Source organism: Ahaetulla prasina, chromosome 10, assembly GCF_028640845.1.
Source record: "Ahaetulla prasina isolate Xishuangbanna chromosome 10, ASM2864084v1, whole genome shotgun sequence".
Classification (NCBI taxonomy): domain Eukaryota; kingdom Metazoa; phylum Chordata; class Lepidosauria; order Squamata; family Colubridae; genus Ahaetulla; species Ahaetulla prasina.
In genome coordinates this window covers 26,620,305-26,640,650 of record NC_080548.1, presented here as the reverse complement: position 1 = coordinate 26,640,650, position 20,346 = coordinate 26,620,305, and the positions used below count along the sequence as shown (strand labels likewise).

General features: G+C 44.2%; 1 protein-coding gene across 1 annotated transcript in view; it reads right to left on the bottom strand.

Moving 5' to 3' along the window:
• Window positions 1-13,985, bottom strand: part of LOC131204559 (uncharacterized) — a 29,820-nt gene extending 15,835 nt beyond the window's left edge. Inside the window, exons 1-5 of the mRNA XM_058195948.1 lie at window positions 13,886-13,985; window positions 12,492-12,608; window positions 10,805-10,957; window positions 9,146-9,283; window positions 7,698-7,798 (exon numbers count right to left, since the gene is read on the bottom strand). Coding sequence (XP_058051931.1) covers window positions 7,698-7,798; window positions 9,146-9,283; window positions 10,805-10,957; window positions 12,492-12,608; window positions 13,886-13,985 — 609 coding nt within the window. The remainder of the gene's footprint in view (window positions 1-7,697; window positions 7,799-9,145; window positions 9,284-10,804; window positions 10,958-12,491; window positions 12,609-13,885) is intronic.
• Between the last annotated feature and the right edge of the window lie 6,361 nt (window positions 13,986-20,346).

Here is a 20,346-nt window from a genome sequence, read left to right as displayed (position 1 = left end):
CTATTGTCCTTTTCCTATATATATATATGCTTATAGTTCCTTTTTTCTCCTCATATATATGTTTATATATTATATAATCTTTTTGTGTGGTGCTTGTGTATATTGTTATGACAAAATTAAATTAATAAATAAAATAAACATTTGTTTAAATGAATCAAAGCAGGCGTTAAACTAATAACACGGTTGTTAAATGAACCTGGATTCTCCATTGCCTCTGCTTGTCAGAAGGTCACAAAAGAGGATCGCAGGACCCCGGGACATTGTGACATCATAAATGTGAGTTACTAGTCAGGCACCCGAATGTAAATCCCGTGACTGTGGGAATGCTTCAACAGTCATAAGTGGTGAGAAATGGTCATAAGCCGCTTTCTTTCCACTGGCGTTGTAACTTTGAACGGTCACTAAGCGAACTGTTGTAAGTCAAGGACTACCTGTGCAGATGTCTCCTCGTTGACTTGGGTAGTGAAAGAAATTCAGTGGAATTGCATATTGGCCGAACTGTCAGAAAGGGAGCAAATCCTCAGGTGCCCATCAGAGGTGGGTTTCAGCAGGTTCTGGCCAGTTCTGGAGAACCAGTAGTGGAAATTTTGAGTAGTTCGGAGAACCGGTAGTAAAAATTCTGACTGGCCCCGCCCCCATCTATTCTCTGCCTCCTGAGTCCCAGCTGATCGGGTGGAAATGGGGATTTTGCAGTATCCTTCCTCTGGAGTGGGGAGGGAATGGAGATTTTACAGTATCCTTCCCCTGCCACGCCCACCAAGCCACACCCACCAAGCCATGCCACACCCACCAAGCCACACCCACAGAACCGGTAGTAAAAAAACCTGAAACCCACCACTGGTGCCCACGAGATTATAGGTGGTGGTTTTCCTGTGTTTTAATCTTTACTAGACAAATGACCAAAATCAAGGAAATAAAGACAGGGAGCAGGAAGAACTTCTGACTTGCTCATGGCTTCCTCTTTGAGGTTCCTTATCTGGCAGGGAGCATCAGAAATCTTCCTTCCTTCCTCCCTCCCTCCCTTCGTGGAGGAAGCGGCAAACTTTATGACCATTTTATATATATATAAATATATATAAATATAAATATTTATATTTATATATATTAATTTATATATTTATTATATATATATATATTAATTTATATTTATATATATATATATATAAATATATAAAATCCTGCAGCACAGATTAGACTGAGCACAACCAAGCCCCCACCCAAACAGGACACACCCCCGGCCAATCAGAGCACAAAAAACCCCAGCCAATCAGAACACAGCCAAGCTCCCACCCAATCAGTTCAACCCCCCACTAGCAGTTAAAAGGAAGAAACAGCTGTGATCACACATTGCTCCCAGAAGCACGAAGCTGAAGCCTGAAGATGATGAATGAGACTTTGTCGAAACGTCGCCAAGACACGTCCAATTTTACGCTGGAGAAAGCCCAAATAACCAAAGACCTATATACAAACACCCGTGAAAACCTCAGAAAACATATATATACATATACATATACATATATATACATATACATATACATATATATATACATATATATACATATACATATACATATACATATATATATATATATATATATATATATATATAAATATATATGTTGCAGCTTTCTAGCCTTCCAGCAAGTTTCCAACAAAAAACAACAACACATCACCCACTGATCTGCATAACGACTGCCACTTAATAACTGCTGCATTCACTTAACAATCACTGCAAACAAGTCATAAAGTTGGATCCGGTCCCTGGGTGCCAATTTACAACCATCACAACTTACGAGCGTAATTGGAAATAGAAGTAGAATAACCGAGTTGGAAGGGACCTTGGAGGTCTTCTAGTCCAGCCCCCTGCTTAGGCAGGAAACTCTACAGCATTTCAGACAAATGGTTATCCAACCTTAAAAATTTAATGTCTTAAAAACATCCAGTGTTGGAGTATTCACAACTTCTGGAGGCATGTTGTTCCACTGGTTAATTGTTCTAATTCTGGCCTCCATTACAACCACCTGTAGAAGGAAAAACCAATAAAAACTCTACATGGAGTTAGTTATGATCAGGAGTGTTAAAGAAAAAAACCGAAGGTTTTCTTTTAGCAGCTGAAGGACAAGCCAACATTCAGCATGTAACAAACCACAGTCACTTCACGCCTCTGGTGTGAAGGATGAAACATTGGACCATTTGATTAACGGCTACAGCAAAATTTCACCAACCGACAAGAAGCCACAAATGTCTTAGCTAAGATGCCGGAATTATTCGTTGGAAACTTTGACGAAGGTTTGGATTTGGACGTTGCAAGAATTATTGGGACCATCAAATTGAGAAGGTTTGGGAAATGAGCAAACCTTAAGACCTTGTGGGACTTCGGCTCCAGGCATCGTGTTCATAACATACCTGTTATAACGGTCAATGATTCGAGTTCAGCTTGTTGGTGTTTCTATGCCAGATGGTTCTAGGACTGAAGGAAAAAAGCAATATTTTTTTCTTCAAAAAATTATGCAATTCCAGAACTATTTAAGTTGAATACTTCTGGGGGGGTGGTGGAACCCATTTGTTGCACCAATTGTGATTGGAGCCGATGGAGCGATACCTGAAACGCGCTCCCGATATCTGCATATTTTCAACTGATTCCAATTTTAGATCAGATCTGATTCTAATTTTACCCTAATTTTACAAAAACATACCTTGCTTGGAACTGCCTATATTCTCAGAGACCACCTTAATAATTCTTTAGGTCGTTAGGTAGGACTTGAATTATCAGTCTTAGATTGTGAACCTAGTTGTATATTACCTGTATAACTATTTAAAATTTTAAAAAATAAATAATAATCTGGCCGGCGACATGGAGATTGAGGATAATTTTGTTACGGGGAGAAAAGCCTGATATCGATTAATGTATCTTACCATAATTAACAGATGTTTTTTAGCATCTCTCCTTGTTTAGTCCTCTCAGCCCAGGGCTTTTGGTGTTTGTAACTGATGTTAACTGTCATCTGTCAGGTTCCATTGGACTTAAAGGGACAGTACTTTAAGTTGTAAGTAGCCCACAGGTATATAAGTCGGTGTGGGCATGAGAAGGAGAGAGAAGTGGGTGGGTGGGAGAAAGTGGGGGTACATAGAGAGATCTAATAGAGATAGTGGATAGATAGACAGGACGATAGAGATGGATGGAGGGATGGATGGATGGATGGATGGATGGATGGATGGATGGATGGATGGATGGAGAGAGAAAGAGAGATGATAAGACACAGACAAACAGATAGATAGATAAAGAGATAGAGAGATAGATATGATAGACAGACAAACAGACAGATAGACAGAGGTAGGTAGATAGAAATAGATAGATAGATAGATAGATAGATAGACAGACACAGAGAGAAAAATGATAGATAGATAGATGATAGATGATAGATAGAGATGAGAGAGATGAGAGAGAGAGAGAGAGAGAGAGAGAGAGAGAGAGAGAGAGAGAGAGATGATAGACAGGGATAGATGGATGGAGAGAGAGAGAGAGAGAGAAATATGAAAGAAATGATAGACAGGGATAGATTGATAGATGGATGGATAAATAGATAGATAGATAGATAGATATGATAGACAGGCATAGATAGATAGATAGATAGATAGATAGATAGATAGATAGATAGATAGATAGATAGATATATGATAGGTAGAGGTAGACAGGGATAGATGGATGGATGGATAGATAGATAGATAGATAGATAGATAGATAGATAGATAGATAGATAGATAGATAGATAGATAGAGATGATAGACAGGGATAGATGGAGAGAGAGAGATGATAGACAGAGGTAGACAGGGATAGATAGATGATGGATGGATTGATGGATGGATGGATGGAGAGAGAGAGAGAGATGATAGATAGATAGATAGATAGATAGATAGATAGATAGATAGATAGATAGATAGATAGATAGATAGCGAGTGATAGAGATAGTAGATGGATAGATGATAGACAGATATATAAGGGGGAGAGAGGGAGAGATGATTTGAGGGGGAATGGATTGATTGATTGATCATCCATAGCCAACTCTTTAAAACTTTCCACTTTTAATAATAAAAGTTAAAATAATTCACTTTAAAGCATGAGTTCCGCTCAAGGTTCAGGTTGTTACCTAAAAAGCCCATCATGGCATGGAGCTGGTTTTTTCAGGAACTGCCTCTAACACCACCAGATCTAACCCGTACGGCGTGCTCTCTAGATCCTGCCCACTAAAGACTACCAGCTGGTGGGTCTCCAGAAAGAGATCATTTTCCGTCATGGTTCCTGCCTTTTGAAACTTCTTAAGTGAAGAGAATCGGGGCTTCCCCTTATATACCTTATGCCACCAGGCTTGAAATCCTGGGTTTAGAAAATTTAGAACTTCGCCGCCTTCGACATGACCTGAGCTTAACTCATAGAATCATCTGTTACAACATCCTTCCTGTTGAAGACTACTTCAGCTTCAATCGCAACAATACATGAGCACACAATAGATTTTAGCTTAATGTGAACCGCTCCAATCTTGATTGCAGAAAATATGACTTCAGTAACAGAGGTGTTAATGCCTGGAATGCACTACCTGACTCTGTGGTCTCTTCCCAAACTCCCCAAAGCTTCAACCAAAAGCTAGCTCCCATTGACCTCATCCCATTCCTAAGAGGTCTGTAAGGGGCGTGCATAAGAGCACAAACGTGCCTACCGTTCCTGTCCTATTGTTTCCTTTCGTTATATCCAATTAAAACAGTCATTACATACTTATACTCATATATATGCTTATATACTGTACAATTATTTCATGCTTATGCTTATATATACTGTGTGACCAAATAAATAAATAAAATAAATAAATAGACTTTGCTTTTGGCAAGGTGATCGGATGACCCCAGGGACATTGCAGCCATCATACCGCCGCCTTCGGTATGACCTGAGTTTAACTCATAGAATCATCTATTATAATGTCCTTCCTGTCAAAGACTACTTGAGCTTCAACCACAACAATACACGAGCACACAATAGATTTAAGCTTCATGTGAACCGCTCCAATCTTGATTGCAGAAAATATGACTTCAGTGACAGAGTTGTTAATGCCTGGAATGCACTACCAGACTCTGTGGTCTCTTCCCAAAATCTCCAAAGCTTTAACCAAAAACTATCTACTGTTGACCTCACCCCATTCCTAAGAGGTCTGTAAGAGCGCCAGCATGCCTACCGTCCCTGTCCTAATGTTCCCTTCAGTTGTATTCATTTTATGTATTCAATTCATGCTTATATTTATATATATATTATTTAATATGTATTTGACAAAATCAATCAATCAATCAATCAATCATAAGTCCATGCCAGTTGCCAAGCTTCTAAATTTTGATCACGTGACCAGAGGGAATGTCGCAGCGATTATTAAGCGTGGGAAAATGTTCACCTTTTTAAAGTGCCATAACTTTTCGAACTTCAAAAATGTTCATTGGTCACCAAATAAACCGTTTTGAGTCGAGGACTGCCTGAGAAAGAAACCAGACACACGTTCTGTATGTGGAATGTGTGTCAGACAGCAAGGAATCGAACGACCCAGAATGTGGCCCTGTTGTTCAATGGCGAGTACGTGAAAAGGTTAGAGGGTTTTGTTTGAGCATTAAAGCAAGGAAGTGGCTCGCTTCCTTTGGCTCGGAGGAAACACGTGCTTTCCTGAACCTCTAAAGTAGAGGCTGCTTTATTAGAGATAGCGGATTATAGAAATAGAATTATAGAATTATAGAAATATTGAGTCGTCCCCCACCCCCAAAAAAAAGAAAGAAAAAAAAGCAAGCACGGATGCCACTCTAAAAGGCTAATATCGCCTTCATGAAAATGCTAATAACAGTTTAAAATTCCACATAGCATCCCTATTGGATACATAAAGCTTTTAAAGTCTCTGGGATTTGATTTGATTTTTTAAAATTATTTTTTAATTTAATTTAATTATTTTACTTTATTTTACTTTACTTTACCTTTAACTTTAACTTTAACTTTATTACTTTATTTTACTTTACCATCTCTTTATTTTATTTTACTTTACTTTCTATTTCCATGCCTGGTCTTTCAGATGCTGCACAAATATGGGTAATAGGGCCATGATGGTGAACCTATGGCACGGGCACCAGAGATGGCATGCAGCACACTCTCTGTGGCCACGCAAGCCATTGCCCCGGTTCAGCTCCGCCGCGCATGCGTGCGGGCCTCTCATCGACCAGCTGGTCTTTGGGTCCTTGCCGTGAATGCGCGAGGGGTGAGCCGCATGTGCGGGCCCCGGGTGCACATGCATGGGTGTGTGTGTGTGCATGTGTGGAGGCAGGGCGAATGCATGCACAGGTGGGGTACATGAGGGGGGAAGGGTGCGCACATTGCATTTTGGGGATTCAGGCAAGTGCATGCGCTTTGAGCATTTGGTCGGGAAAAAGGGTAGACATCACTGGTACAGGGAATCACAGACAGGGGCTTGGATCGTCTCCTGTGTGTGCTTCAAAGCACCTCTTTGCCTCTGTTCCTCTGTTTGGGGAGGGGAGGGAAATGTGGAGGGATGTCCCACTCCTAATTCCTAACCGGATCTTAAGCAAGATTGAAATCCAGCAGGTTCTAACAGGTTCTGGAGAACCGGTAGTGGAAATTTTGAGCAGTTCAGAGAACTGGCAAATACCACCTCTGGATGGCCCCAGAGTGGGGTGGGAATGGGGATTTTGCAGTATCCTTCCCCCCAGCGGTGGGGTGGGAATGGGGATTTTGCAGTATCCTTCCCCTGGAGTGGGGAGAGAATGGGGATTTTGTAGTAGCCTTCCCCTGGAGTGGGGAGGGAATGGGGATTTTACAGTATCCTTCCCCTGGAGTGGGGAGGGAATGGGGATTTTGCAGTATCCTTCCCCTGGAGTGGGGAGAGAATGGGGATTTTGTAGTAGCCTTCCCCTGGAGTGGGGAGGGAATGGGGATTTTACAGTATCCTTCCCCTGGAGTGGGGAGGGAATGGGGATTTTGTAGTATCCTTCCCCCAGGAGTGGGGAGGGAATGGAGATTTTACAGTATCCTTCCCCCAGGAATGGGGAGGGAATGGGGATTTTGTAGTATCCTTCCCCCAAGAATGGGGTGGGAATGGAGATTTTACAATATCCTTTTCCCAGGAGTGGGGAGGGAATGGGGATTTTGTAGTATCCTTCCCCCAAGAATGGGGAGGGAATGGAGATTTTGCAATATCCTTCCCCTGCCATGCATCCCAAGCCACGCCCACCAAGTCACACCATGCCCACCAAGCCACGCCCACAGAAACGGTAGTTTAAAAAAAATTGAATTCTAACACTGATCTTAAGGGATCGAGTTCAAGAATCTTGGCCTTCCCTAATTTTTCCCAGAGCCGATTAAAATCCGACTGCACATCGCATGTTTCCTTAAACATTTATTTTTAATTTTATTTTTACAGAAAAAAATAGAGGCCCGATACCCAGAGGGAAGTTCATTGTCCCGGGAGACACTACAGGGGTGAGAAGGAAGCCTGAATAAATAATAAACTCCTTCAATTGCAGAGCTGATGCAGCCCCATAGCGTACATCTTTTAGAGGAAAACCCTGAGAAATAGGAATGCAGCAAAATTCAGGGGATGGAATTCCCAAGAGTAAAGCCCCTTCGAAACAGCCGGTGAACATCTCGATGTTATAATCACTGTGTTACGACGTTGCACAGCATACATGTACCCATGATTGATTTGATTGCACGTTGACTTGGTGGTGCAGCCTTCCATGATCGAGTCCCAGAGCACCCCATCTGGACATGGAAGACAAAATAAGCAATCCGATGGAATCACATGATGGAATCTACCGGTAGTTGGTCTTCAACCCATTTTTTTCTCCGTTAAGTCAAAAGGGCCTCTGTGGCTCAGACTGGTAAGACAGTCTGTTATTAACACAGCTGCCTGCAATTAGTGCAGGTTCAAGCCCCACCAGGCCCAAGGTTGACTCAGCCTTCCATCCTTTATAAGGTAGGTAAAATGAGGACCCAGATTGTTGGGGGCAATAAATATACAAATAGGATGAAGACTATTGCTAATATAGTGTAAGCCGCCCTGAGTCTTTGGAGAAGGGCGGGATATAAATGCAAATAAAAAAATAAATAAATAATGCGAAGTATAAAGTACAGGTGGAGAGATGGGCTCTTTCCTAGTCCACCAGCTCAGGGGTCTCCAACCTTGGCAACTTTAAGTCTGGAGGACTTCAATTCCCAGAATTCCCCAGCCAGCTTTGCTTTGCTGACTGGGCAATTCTGGGAGTTGAAGTCCGCCAGGCTTAAAGTTGCCAAGGTTGGAGACCCCTGCACTAGCTACTTCAAGTTAGAGGCAATCCAGATGTAGGAGTTGACCAGGCTGAGCCCAAAGGAGGGGTCAAGCAGGTCATCAGTCTCGAGTCCCTTTGTGCCCGTCAGACATCTCAGTCCAGCCTTCCTTGAATTTTTATCTACCACCAACTGGCTTTGACTGTTAGTAGTTCAGATTCTTGTAAAGAACTTAAGCTTGCAATCATCATTGTCATCATCATCGTTTAACAACCCCATAATTCCCTTGTAGGGTGGAGTCTGGGCAACTGAATGGAACTAGCAGAGTGTTTACTGACCGGATGCCCTTCCTGCGGAGTTTTGTTCAGCAGATATATTCCCATTGCGTCCGGAGAGAGAAGTATCTGTCTCTACCTAGGATCGAACTCACAGCCTCCTGATTTTGAGGTGAGAACTCCACCTCTAGGCCACCGCACCACTCCTAGACAACTTAAGTTTGCAATAAACCTGTATAAGAGCCAAGGTGGCGCAGCGGTTAGAGTGCAGTACTGCAGGCTACTTTATGTGACTGCTAGTTGCAATTTGGCAATTCAAATCTCATCAGGCTCAAGGTTGACTCAGCCTTCCATCTTTCCGAGGTGGGTAGAAATGAGGAGCCAGATTGTTGTTGAGGCAATAGGCTGACTCTGTAAACCGCTTAGAGATGGCTGTAAAAGCACTATGAAGCGGTATATAAGTCTAAGTGCTATTGCTATATTCATTTGACCTGCCTGGAATTCTGATTTTCTGCGCTTGTCACCAGCCATCAAAGGAGGCTCCCTCAGTGTAGGAAACAGAACTCACCTCCGTAGGAACGCATAAACAGATGGAAGCAGTAATGTTCATCTCCGGTACAATTTGCCAATTCTTTCTCGCATGTTCCCGTATCAGAAAAGCAGGCGGGACATTGCCGTCCATTGGCGTTAGTCTCTACTGATGGTACTGAAAACAGAAATGGGAAAGGTGAGAAGATTCCCAGGTATCAATAGAAATAGCACTTAGACTTATATACCGCTTCACAGTGCTTTTACAGCCCTCTCTAAGCGGTTTACAGAGTCAGCATATTGCCCCCCCAAACAATCTGGGTCCTCATTTGACCCACCTCGGAAGGATGGAAGGCTGAGTCAACCTTGAGCCGGGTGAGATTCGAACTGCCAAATTGCAGGCAGCTGGCAGGCAGCAAAAGTAGCCTGCAGTACTGCATTCTAACCACTGTTCCACCGCGGCTCCCCAGCGAGGGAGGAAGATCTAAATCAGTAATGACAAACCTTTTTGCCATCACGTGCCAAAAGCAGGGGGGGAGCTTGGGGAGATCATGCGTGTGCGTGCCCACACCTATAATTCAATGCCACCCGTGTGCCACCTATGCATGCACGCATGCCAGTCCCCATGCCCCGTTTTTGGCCTAGCAAGCCTACATAAAGCCTCCGGAGGATGAAAATGGCTCCCCCCCGGAAGCCCTCCAGAGGCCAGAAACAGCTCGTTTTCTGACTTCTAGTGGGCTCGGTAGGCCCGTTTTTCACCCTCCCCAGGTTCCAGAAACTTTTCTGAAGCCTGAAAAGGGCAAAAACGGCCTCCCCCACCCTCCGGAGGCCCTCCAGAGGCCAAAAATGCCCTCTCAGAGCCTCCGCGCGAGCCCTGTATCTAACCTGGCATCCAAAATGGATGGATGCCGCATGGAGACTCCTGGGAGGGGAGGGGTGGCGTGGGCAGGGCCAGCCGAAAATCAGCTGGCTGATACGCACATGCCCGCTGGAGTTGAGCTAAGGCAATGGCTCACGTGCCCGCAGATATGGCTCCGTGTGCCATTTGTGGCACGCGTGGCATAGGTTCACCAACACGGGTCTAAATAATTGATTGATCGGCTTGTACCAGGGGTAGTCAACCTTCTTATACCTACCACCCACTTTTGTATCTCTGTTAGTAGTAAAATTTTCTAACCGACCACCGGTTCCACAGTAATGCGCCATGTATCGTCGTCTGCGCATGCCTCTTGCGCATCGTGGATTGGGGTTGGGGGGGCGCCGGTTACTAGCTCTGCTTGTCTGTTACAGCTGGGTGGTGTGGGGGGAGATGCGCTAGCTATTCTGGGACGAGGCTCTTTTGTTTGCGGTCGCACTATAGCGCCATTTAGTTTCACTTAGGTAACGTGAACTAAACTTATGTGCGGGCGATACAAATAGTATATTTGCAGAAATTTAAATTGTCACGGGGAATTTTATGAAAACCTAACGAAAATGTTTTTAAATAATGCTATGAATTTTTTTTCAAAAGTCAATTAAATTAAAAAAAAAAGGAAAGTGCTTCAGTATCGGACAAAACCCCTACCGCCCACCATGAAAGCTGGAACGCCCACTAGTGGGCGGTAGGGACCAGGTTGACTACCACTGGCTTGTACATTAAGAAGCAAAAAAAAAAAACACCAAATGTTGAAAGAGGTATCAAGAAAACATGCACGCTTACATGAAGGGGTGGCTGTTTTGCAAGCATCATCAGTGCAACAAACCAAATCGGCTTGAAGGAATTTCTCGTTTCCCATATTTAAGTGGGTTTTCGGAGCATCGCAGACCACAATGGATTCACAGCCCTTGGCCACTGTCTGAAACCCTACACCTCCTACAGTGGAAAGAAAGAAGAAGGCATGTCCGAAGGGACTAGACTAGCCGGCAGCTGCTGCATCCCATAATTTAAGCAGGAAAGGGGACACTATTGATCTTGGGGTTTGGCCGAAAATTGACTACAACTTCCCAAAGTCTGCTGGGGCAACATGGAGAATGTGTCAACGAGAAGAGAATCCATAATTGAAGATGATCATCTGCAGTTCTTAGTCTACCACAGACCCGGGAGGCCATCAAGAATTGGTAGCTGTTTCCAAAATGTATTAGAATCCGGCAGATATGATTGCCTCCAGGAAGGATGGATGGCTGGATAGATAGAAGAAATGACAGAGATAGATAGATGATAGATAGATAGATGATGGATGGAAGAAGAAAGAGAGAGAGAGATGATAGCAGTGGTGGGTTGTTCCTGGTTCGCCCTGGTTCGGGGGAACCAGTAGTGGCGGTGGCGGGAGGCTCTGCCCACCCACCCAGACGTCATCAAAAATGCTCTGTGCATGCACAGAAGCTTCTGCACATATGCAGAAGTGCTGCACACTTGTGAAGCATGTGAGCATGCCCACGCACTACCGATAGCGAACTGGTAGCCTCGGGATTTGAATCCCATTACTGGATGACAGATGATAGATGATAGATGATAGATGATAGAATAGAATAGAATAGAATAGAATAGAATAGAATAGAATAGAATAGAATAGAATAGAATAGAATAGAATAGAATAGAATAGAATAGAATAGAATTTTTTATTGGCCAAGTGTGATTGGACACACAAGGAATTTGTCTTGGTGCATATGCATATGATAGATGATAGATGATAGTTGAGATGATAGATAGATAGATAGATAGATAGATAGATAGATAGATAGATAGATAGATAGACAGACAGACAGACAGACAGACAGACAGACAGACAGACAGAGACAGACAGACAGACAGACAGAAAGGACAGACAGACAGACAGATGATAGATGGGGTGGGTGGGTGGATAGGTAGGTAGGTAGATGATAGAGATAGGTGATAGATAGGACTGTGATAGAGTGGACTGTGTCCAATCAAGTGAGCATGGCATATGGGATACCCCTCTCTGCCTTCCGTGAGAACACCCTTTAAGAAGTGTTGACTTCAACTCCCAGAATTCCTCAGCCAGCATGACTGGCTGAAGAATTGTGGGAGTTAAAGTCCACGCATCTTAAAGATCCCAAGATTGGGAAATATCTCAAAAAGACCATGCTGGGATCTCCTTCAGATGACATTCCACCAGCATTTCCTTTGCCAATGCTCCAGAAATAGAAATCAGCTAAATGTAGGCGAAGTACGTAGGCTAGGATTAGATGTCTCCATGTCATCCTAGATGCTATGTCATCTAGGCCTGGGGTCTCCAACCTTGGCAACTTTAAGACTTGTGGACTTCAACTCCCAGAGTTCCTCAGCCAGCAAAGCTTGGCAAAGCTTGCCAAAGTTGGAGACCCCTGATCCAGGCTAAACTGCTTGCTTAAAGAGAGTCTAGATATGGTATGGATTCGTCACTAACCTAGAGAGTTATAAATTAAAATGATGACACAAGTTTCTTGTTCGGGTTCACAGGTCTTCAGGCTGCCTGTACAGTTGCTGCCCATGTCAAAACATACTTCACACTGCAGAGTGGTAACTTGAGGAGAGAGAGAAAAAGAAAGTGATCTGGCCCACGGGCCTTGAGTTTGACACCCCTGGATTATAGCAAACCTATAAAATAATTGTTTGGGGAAAAGATTGCGCTGTAGAGATTCTGAAATAGAATCAGAGCAATTGGGAAGTTTGGATCTTCTCCAGTTCTGCTCAAATCATCAATTTGATTCAGGCCATTAGCTCTCTCCAAATTGAAGATTCAAAACATTAACCTGAACTGAATCTCCAGATCAAAGTATTATACAATCCTAACAGGTGTAGTCATGGGTGGGCTGCTGGGGGTTCGCAAGGTTGCGGGAGAACCTCTAGCTAAGATTCTGCGCAGTTCAGAGAACCCTCAAATCCCACTCAGAGCTGGCCCCACCCATCCTGCCCCACCACTCCCAGAAGTCCCCATGTGGCTTCTTTTGGATGCAGGTAAGTGCAGGGTTTTCCCAGTTGCAATGTATGGCTGTGAAGGTTGGACCATAAGAAAGGCTGAGCACCAAAGAACTGAGGCCTTTGAGCTCTGGTGCTGGAGAAGACTCCTGCGAGTCCCTTGGACTGCAAGGTGAACAAACAAGTCAGTTCTAGAGGAGATCAACCCTGACTGCTCTTTAGAAGGCCAGATCCTGAAGATGAAACTGAAATATTCTGGCCACCTAATGAGAAAGAAGGACTCACTGGAGAAGAGCCTAATGCTGGGAAAGATTGAGGGCAAAAGAAGAAGAGGATGACAGAGAACGAGGTGGCTGGATGGAGTCACTGAAGCAGTAGGCATGAGTTTAAATGGACTCCAGAGGATGGTAGCAGACAGGAAGGCCTGGAGGAACGTTGTCCATGGGGTTGTGATGGGTTGGACATGACTTCACAACTAACAACAACAATAACAAGTGCAGGGTGCATGCAGAAGCTCAGGGAGGGCGAAAAATGGGCCTACCGGAAGTTCCAGAGAGCCTCCAGAGCCTGGGGAGGCCGTTTCACCCTCCCGGAGGCTCGAGGAAAGCCTCCAGAGCCCAGGGAGGGCAAAAACGCCCCTCCCTCTGCCATGGTGCAGGAGGCCACCTAGGGCCACGCCCACCATGCCCATGCCCACCCAGGAACCGGGCAGAGAACCCCTTGCTAAAATTTTGGAAGCCCACCCGAGTGTAGTAGTCCTCGACTTACAAGCACAATTGGGACCAGAATTTTGATGGCTAAGCAAGGCAGTTATTAAGTGAGTTAACCCTGATTTTAAAAACCTTTCTCCACCCCTACCCCTCTTCTCTGAGGCTTCCTTACCTGTCTTTAGAAATTGAAAGAACAAGAAGATTTGCAGCAAAGATTGAACGGGCTTGGTTATTCCACCAAGAAAGTGTCTGTCCAGAAACTTTTCCTGCATTGTAGTAAATGCTCCAGGTGAAAGGAACCTTGAATGGTGAAGGAAGAATAAGGGTGAAGGACAAGGGTGGTATTCACTTACTTTGGCAGTTCGAATTTGGCTCAAGGTTGACTCAGCCTTCCATCCTTCGGAGGTGGGTGAAATGAGGACCCAGATTGTTGGGGGCAAGAGGCTGACTCTGTAAACCGCTTAGAGAGGGCTGTAAAGTACTATGAAGCAATATATAAGTCTTAAGTGCTATTGCTTTTATAAGAGCTGTGGTGGCGCAGTGGTTAGAATGCAGCATTGCAGACCAACTCTGCCCACTGCCTGGAGTTCGATCCTGACCGGCTCAAGGCTGACTCAGCCTTCCATCCTTCCGAGGTTGGTAAAATGAGGACCCAGATTATTGGGGGAGTGATAGGCTGACTCTGTAAACCGCTTAGAGAGGGCTGTAAACTGGTAGATGAATAAATGCTATCGCTATTGTATGCATGTGTGCTTTCAAGTTGTGTTGGCTCCTGACAACTTCCAGCATCACTCCCTGCAGTTTTCTTCCATGATTTCAGAAGTGTGTTGCCACTGCCTCCTGGATGGAACTGCGGGAGAATAACCAGCCTGAAGTCACCCAGCTAGCTTTGTACCTAAAGCCGGACTGGAACTCACAGTCCTCTGGTTTCTAGCCTGGTGTTCTTAGCAACCACACCAAACTGTTATGAACGTGATATTCTGGCCTTCTAAGTCCCCTTGGGCTTAAATGACCTGATATAATAACGTCTTCGTCCTATTCTACAAGCCAGTTACGTTAACTGAGAGGGCTTCAAATTCCTGTCTGTTACAGCGGTCATTAGATCCTTTAAAAAAAACAAAAACTTTAACATTAACATTAAATGTTATGGCAACTGAAGAAATATATAAGTGATGAAAATTTGAGTTCGAGAAGATGGACTGTAATTTGAGAAACGGACTTATGAAATTTGAAGGAATATACAAGTGGGGAAAAAATTGAATTTGAGAAGATGGATTAATTTTAAAACTGGCTGTAAGAAGAAGTAATATGTGAAGTTGGTATTGCTTTTCTTTTTTGTATTATTCTTTCCTATCTTTTTATTCTTAATGTGAAGGGATCTAAAGTTTTAAATTTTTAAAGGTGGGAGGTTATGTATATTTTGCATACTTTAGCTTGTGATTGTTGGTTATAATACCCGGTATTTGCTCTGGGAAGTCTGGGGGGGGGGAAGGGGGAGGAGGGGGGGGAAGGGGGGGAAATGATACATGGATTGATTATTAATGTACAGTAATTTTTGAAGATATGAAATTAAAAAAAAAATTAAAATGATATTGGGGATGCTCGACTGCCATTTCAGGAAGAAAAGGAGAGAGGAGTAGAAGGAGGGAAGAAAGTAGGTAGGAAAGAGTAGAGAAGGAGGAGGGGAATAAGAAGGTTAGATAGGGTGGAAGAAGGGTGGAAGAAGGGAGGAGTGGAGAAGGAGGAGAGGAAGTAGTAAAGTGAAGCAGATGAAGGATCAGAAAGTAGTAGAGGGTAGAGAGGGAGGTTGTGTAGAAAGGAAGTGGCAATCGGGCAGGCCTGAATCAGTTATAAATAAAAATTAATGATTAATGATGGATAATAGTTTGTACATAAATATGATGTTGGAAAATGGAAATAAAAATTATTCAAAAAACAACAAAAACAAAAACAAAAACTTTTTTATCCCACCTTTATTTTTTATACATAAATAATTCAAGGTGGTGAACATACCTAATACTCCTTCCTCCTCCTATTTTTCCCACAACACCCCCGTGAGGTGGATTGGGGGGAGGGGGGGGAAGAGGGAGACAGTGAGAGAGGGAGAAAGGGAGGGAGAGAGGGAAGGAGAAGAAGGGAAAGGGAGAGGGAGAGAGGGAGAGAAGGAGAGAAAGGGAGAGGGAGACAAAGAGAGAGAGGGGACAGGAGAGGAAGGAGAGAGGAGAGAGGAAGGAAAGGGAGAGGAGAGAGGAGGAGAGGAGACAGAGAGGAGAGGAGACAGAGAGGGAGGGAGGAGAGAGAGGAGGAGAGGAAGGAAAGGGAGAGGAGGAGAGGAGAGGAGGACAGGGAGAGAAAGGAAGAGGGAGGAGAGGAGACAGAGAGAGGGAGGAGAGGAGAGGAGAGGAGAGGAAGGAAAGGGAGACAGAGAGGGGACAGGGAGAGGAAGGAAAGAGGAGAGGAGGACAGGGAGAGAAAGGAGAGGAGGAGGGAGACAGAGAGAGGGAGGAGAGGGAGAGGAGAGGAGAGGAGAGGAAGGGAAAGGGAGACAGAGAGAGAGGGAGGGACAGGGAAAGGAAGGGAAAGGGAAGGAGAGGAAGGGAGAGGGAGACAGAGAGGGAGACAGAGAGGACAGTGAGAGGGAGAAAGGGAGGAGAGAGGAAGGAGAAGAAGGAAAGGAGAGGAGAGAGGAGAGAAGGAGAGAAAGGAGAGGAGACAAAGAGAGAGTGGGGACCTTTGGCAGTTCGAATTTGGCTCAAGGTTGACTCAGCCTTCCATCCTTCGGAGGTGGGTGAAATGAGGACCCAGATTGTTGGGGGCAAGAGGCTGACTCTGTAAACCGCTTAGAGAGGGCTGTAAAGTACTATGAAGCAGTATATAAGTCTTAAGTGCTATTGCTTTTATAAGAGCTGTGGTGGCGCAGTGGTTAGAATGCAGCATTGCAGACCAACTCTGCCCACTGCCTGGAGTTCAATCCTGACCGGCTCAAGGCTGACTCAGCCTTCCATCCTTCCGAGGTTGGTAAAATGAGGACCCAGATTATTGGGGGAGTGATAGGCTGACTCTGTAAACCGCTTAGAGAGGGCTGTAAACTGGTAGATGAATAAATGCTATCGCTATTGTATGCATGTGTGCTTTCAAGTTGTGTTGGCTCCTGACAACTTCCAGCATCACTCCCTGCAGTTTTCTTCCATGATTTCAGAAGTGTGTTGCCACTGCCTCCTGGATGGAACTGCGGGAGAATAACCAGCCTGAAGTCACCCAGCTAGCTTTGTACCTAAAGCCGGACTGGAACTCACAGTCCTCTGGTTTCTAGCCTGGTGTTCTTAGCAACCACACCAAACTGTTACGAACGTGATATTCTGGCCTTCTAAGTCCCCTTGGGCTTAAATGACCTGATATAATAACGTCTTTGTCCTATTCTACAAGCCAGTTACGTTAACTGAGAGGGCTTCAAATTCTTGTCTGTTACAGCGGTCATTAGATCCTTTAAAAAAAACAAAAACTTTAACATTAACATTAAATGTTATGGCAACTGAAGAAATATATAAGTGATAAAAATTTGAGTTCGAGAAGATGGACTGTAATTTGAGAAATGGACTTACGAAATTTGAAGGAATATACAAGTGGGGAAAAAAATTGAATTTGAGAAGATGGATTAATTTTAAAAATGGACTGTAAGAAGAAGTAATATGTGAAGTTGGTATTGCTTCTTTTCTTTTCTTTTTTTTATTATTCTTTCCTATCTTTTTATTCTTAATGTGAGGGGATCTAAAGTTTTAAATTTTTAAAGGTGGGAGGTTATGTATATTTTGCATACTTTAGCTTGTGATTGTTGGTTATAATACCCGGTATTTGCTCTGGGAAGTCTGGGGGGGGGGAAAGGGGAGGAGGGGGAAGGGGGGGAAATGATACATGGATTGATTATTAATGTACAGTAATTTTGAAGATATGAAATTAAAAAAAATTAAAATGATATTGGGGATGCTCGACTGCCATTTCAGGAAGAAAAGGAGAGAGGAGTAGAAGGAGGGAAGAAAGTAGGTAGGAAAGAGTAGAGAAGGAGGAGGGGAATAAGAAGGTTAGATAGGGTGGAAGAAGGGTGGAAGAAGGGAGGAGTGGAGAAGGAGGAGAGGAAGTAGTAAAGTGAAGGAGATGAAGGATCAGAAAGTAGTAGAGGGTAGAGAGGGAGGTTGTGTAGAAAGGAAGTGGCAATCGGGCAGGCCTGAATCAGTTATAAATAAAAATTAATGATTAATGATGGATAATAGTTTGTACATAAATATGATGTTGGAAAATGGAAATAAAAATTATTCAAAAAAAAAAACAAAAACAAAAACAAAAACTTTTTTATCCCACCTTTATTTTTTATACATAAATAATTCAAGGTGGTGAACATGCCTAATTCTCCTTCCTCCTCCTATTTTCCCCACAACATCCCCGTGAGGTGGATTGGGGGGAGAGGGGGGAGGGAAGAGGGAGACAGTGAGAGAGGGAGAAAGGGAGGGAGAGAGGGAAGGAGAAGAAGGGAAAGGGAGAGGGAGACAGGGAGAGGAGGAGAGAAAGGGAAATGGAGACAAAGAGAGAGTGGGGGACCAGGAGAGAAAGGGAGAGAGGGAGAGGAAGGGAAAGAGAGAGAGGGAGAGGAGGAGAGGACATGGGAGAGAGGAAGGGAAAGGGAGACAGAGAGAGGAAGAGGGGGACGGGGAGAGGAAGGAAGAGAGAGAGAGAGAGAGAGAGAGAGGAGAAAGGGAGAGGGAGGAGAGGAGGACAGGGAGAGAAAGGAAGAGGGAGGGAGAGGGAGACAGAGAGAGGGAGGGAGAGGGGGAGAGGGAGAGGGAGAGGGAGAGGAAGGGAAAGGGAGACAGAGAGAGAGGGAGGGACAGGGAAAGGAAGGGAAAGGGAAGGAGAGGAAGGGAGAGGGAGACAGAGAGGGAGACAGAGAGGACAGTGAGAGGGGAGAGGGAGAGGGAGGGAGAGACTGGCCCCAAGATACTCAACCAACTTTAATGCCCAAGATGGGTCGGATTCACTCCAGAAGTTAGAATGGGTGAAAGGAATTGAAGCTTTCTCTGGCCCCTATTGAAAACCATGGTCCAGATCCACAGTCTGGATGATTTTATACCTTACCAAAATAGTTCTAGACTGAGAGAGAGACAGGAGAAGTCTGGGTCATTGGTTTCTTTTCTGTATTGCCGGGAGTGAAATGAGCCTAAAAGAATTGCATCCGTTTAAGCTCCCACTTCCAGTAACTGCCACCCCAGATGGATGCTAAGATTCTGTGTTGTTTTTTTTCTTAAAGTGAAATTACCTCCATCATCAAGATTGGGTTCCTTATGGTAGAACCCAGAGGAAGCTATGAGAGGGAAGAGATTTTACTCTGAAAGGATTAGAGCATACACAGAGTGTACCTAATTCAACTTTTGATATTCCTTGCTGCTGGGAGAAGCTCCATTGTGACCTAAAGCTCTATCTGCATAGATAAAGCCTCCAGGCTGCCAAGTTAGCCTTGCTTGTAACTTCAAATGTGTAGCAATCTAATGAGATAGCACCCCCACAACAAAACTCTGGGCTACGTGCCAGAAAATGTATTCTTTTCCTCCTTCCTGGGATCCTTTGTTTTCACAGTGCTGAGAAAATCATGAGGTTTGCATGGACTAATGGATGTGAAATAATGTGTCTATAGCAATGACGATCTAGGCAAGCAATGTGTGTAGACCAGGGATCGGCAACCTTAAACTACCGGTTCTCTGAACTACTCAAAATTTCCGCTACCGGTTCTCTGAACAACTCAAAATTTCCGCTACCGGTTGTCTGAACTGCTCAAAATTTCCGCTACCGGTTCTCTGAATTACTTAAAATTTCCGCTACCGGTTCTCTGAACTGCTCAAAATTTCCGCTACCGGTTCTCTGAACTACTTAAAATTTCCGCTACCGGTTCTCTGAACTGCTCAAAATTTCCGCTACCGGTTCTCTGAAATACTCAAAATTTCCGCTACTGGTTCTCTGAACTACTCAAAATTTCCGCTACCCGTTCTCTGAACTACTTAAAATTTCCGCTACCGGTTCTCTGAACTACTCAAAATTTCCGCTACCGGTTGTCTGAACTGCTCAAAATTTCCGCTACCGGTTCTCTGAACTACTCAAAATTTCCGCTACCGGTTCTCTGAACTGCTTAAAATTTCCGCTACCGGTTCTCTGAACAGCTCAAAATTTCTGCTACCGGTTCTCTGAACAACTCAAAATTTCCGCTACCGGTTCTCTGAACTGCTCAAAATTTCCGCTACCGGTTCTCTGAACTGCTCAAAATTTCCGCTACCGGTTCTCTGAACTGCTCAAAATTTCCGCTACCGGTTCTCTGAACTGCTCAAAATTTCCGCTACCGGTTCTCTGAACTGCTCAAAATTTCCGCTACCGGTTCTCTGAACTACTCAAAATTTCTGCTACCGGTTCTCTGAACTGCTCAAAATTTCTGCTACCGGTTCTCTGAACTACTCAAAATTTCCGCTACTGGCTCTCCAGAACCTGTCAGAACCTGCTGGAGTTCACCCCTGCTTGTGTTGCATTTGAACATCTCTCTCTCTCTCTCTCTCTCTCTCTAGGTTTTATACTCCTCTTTCTCACATGTTTTTAAAA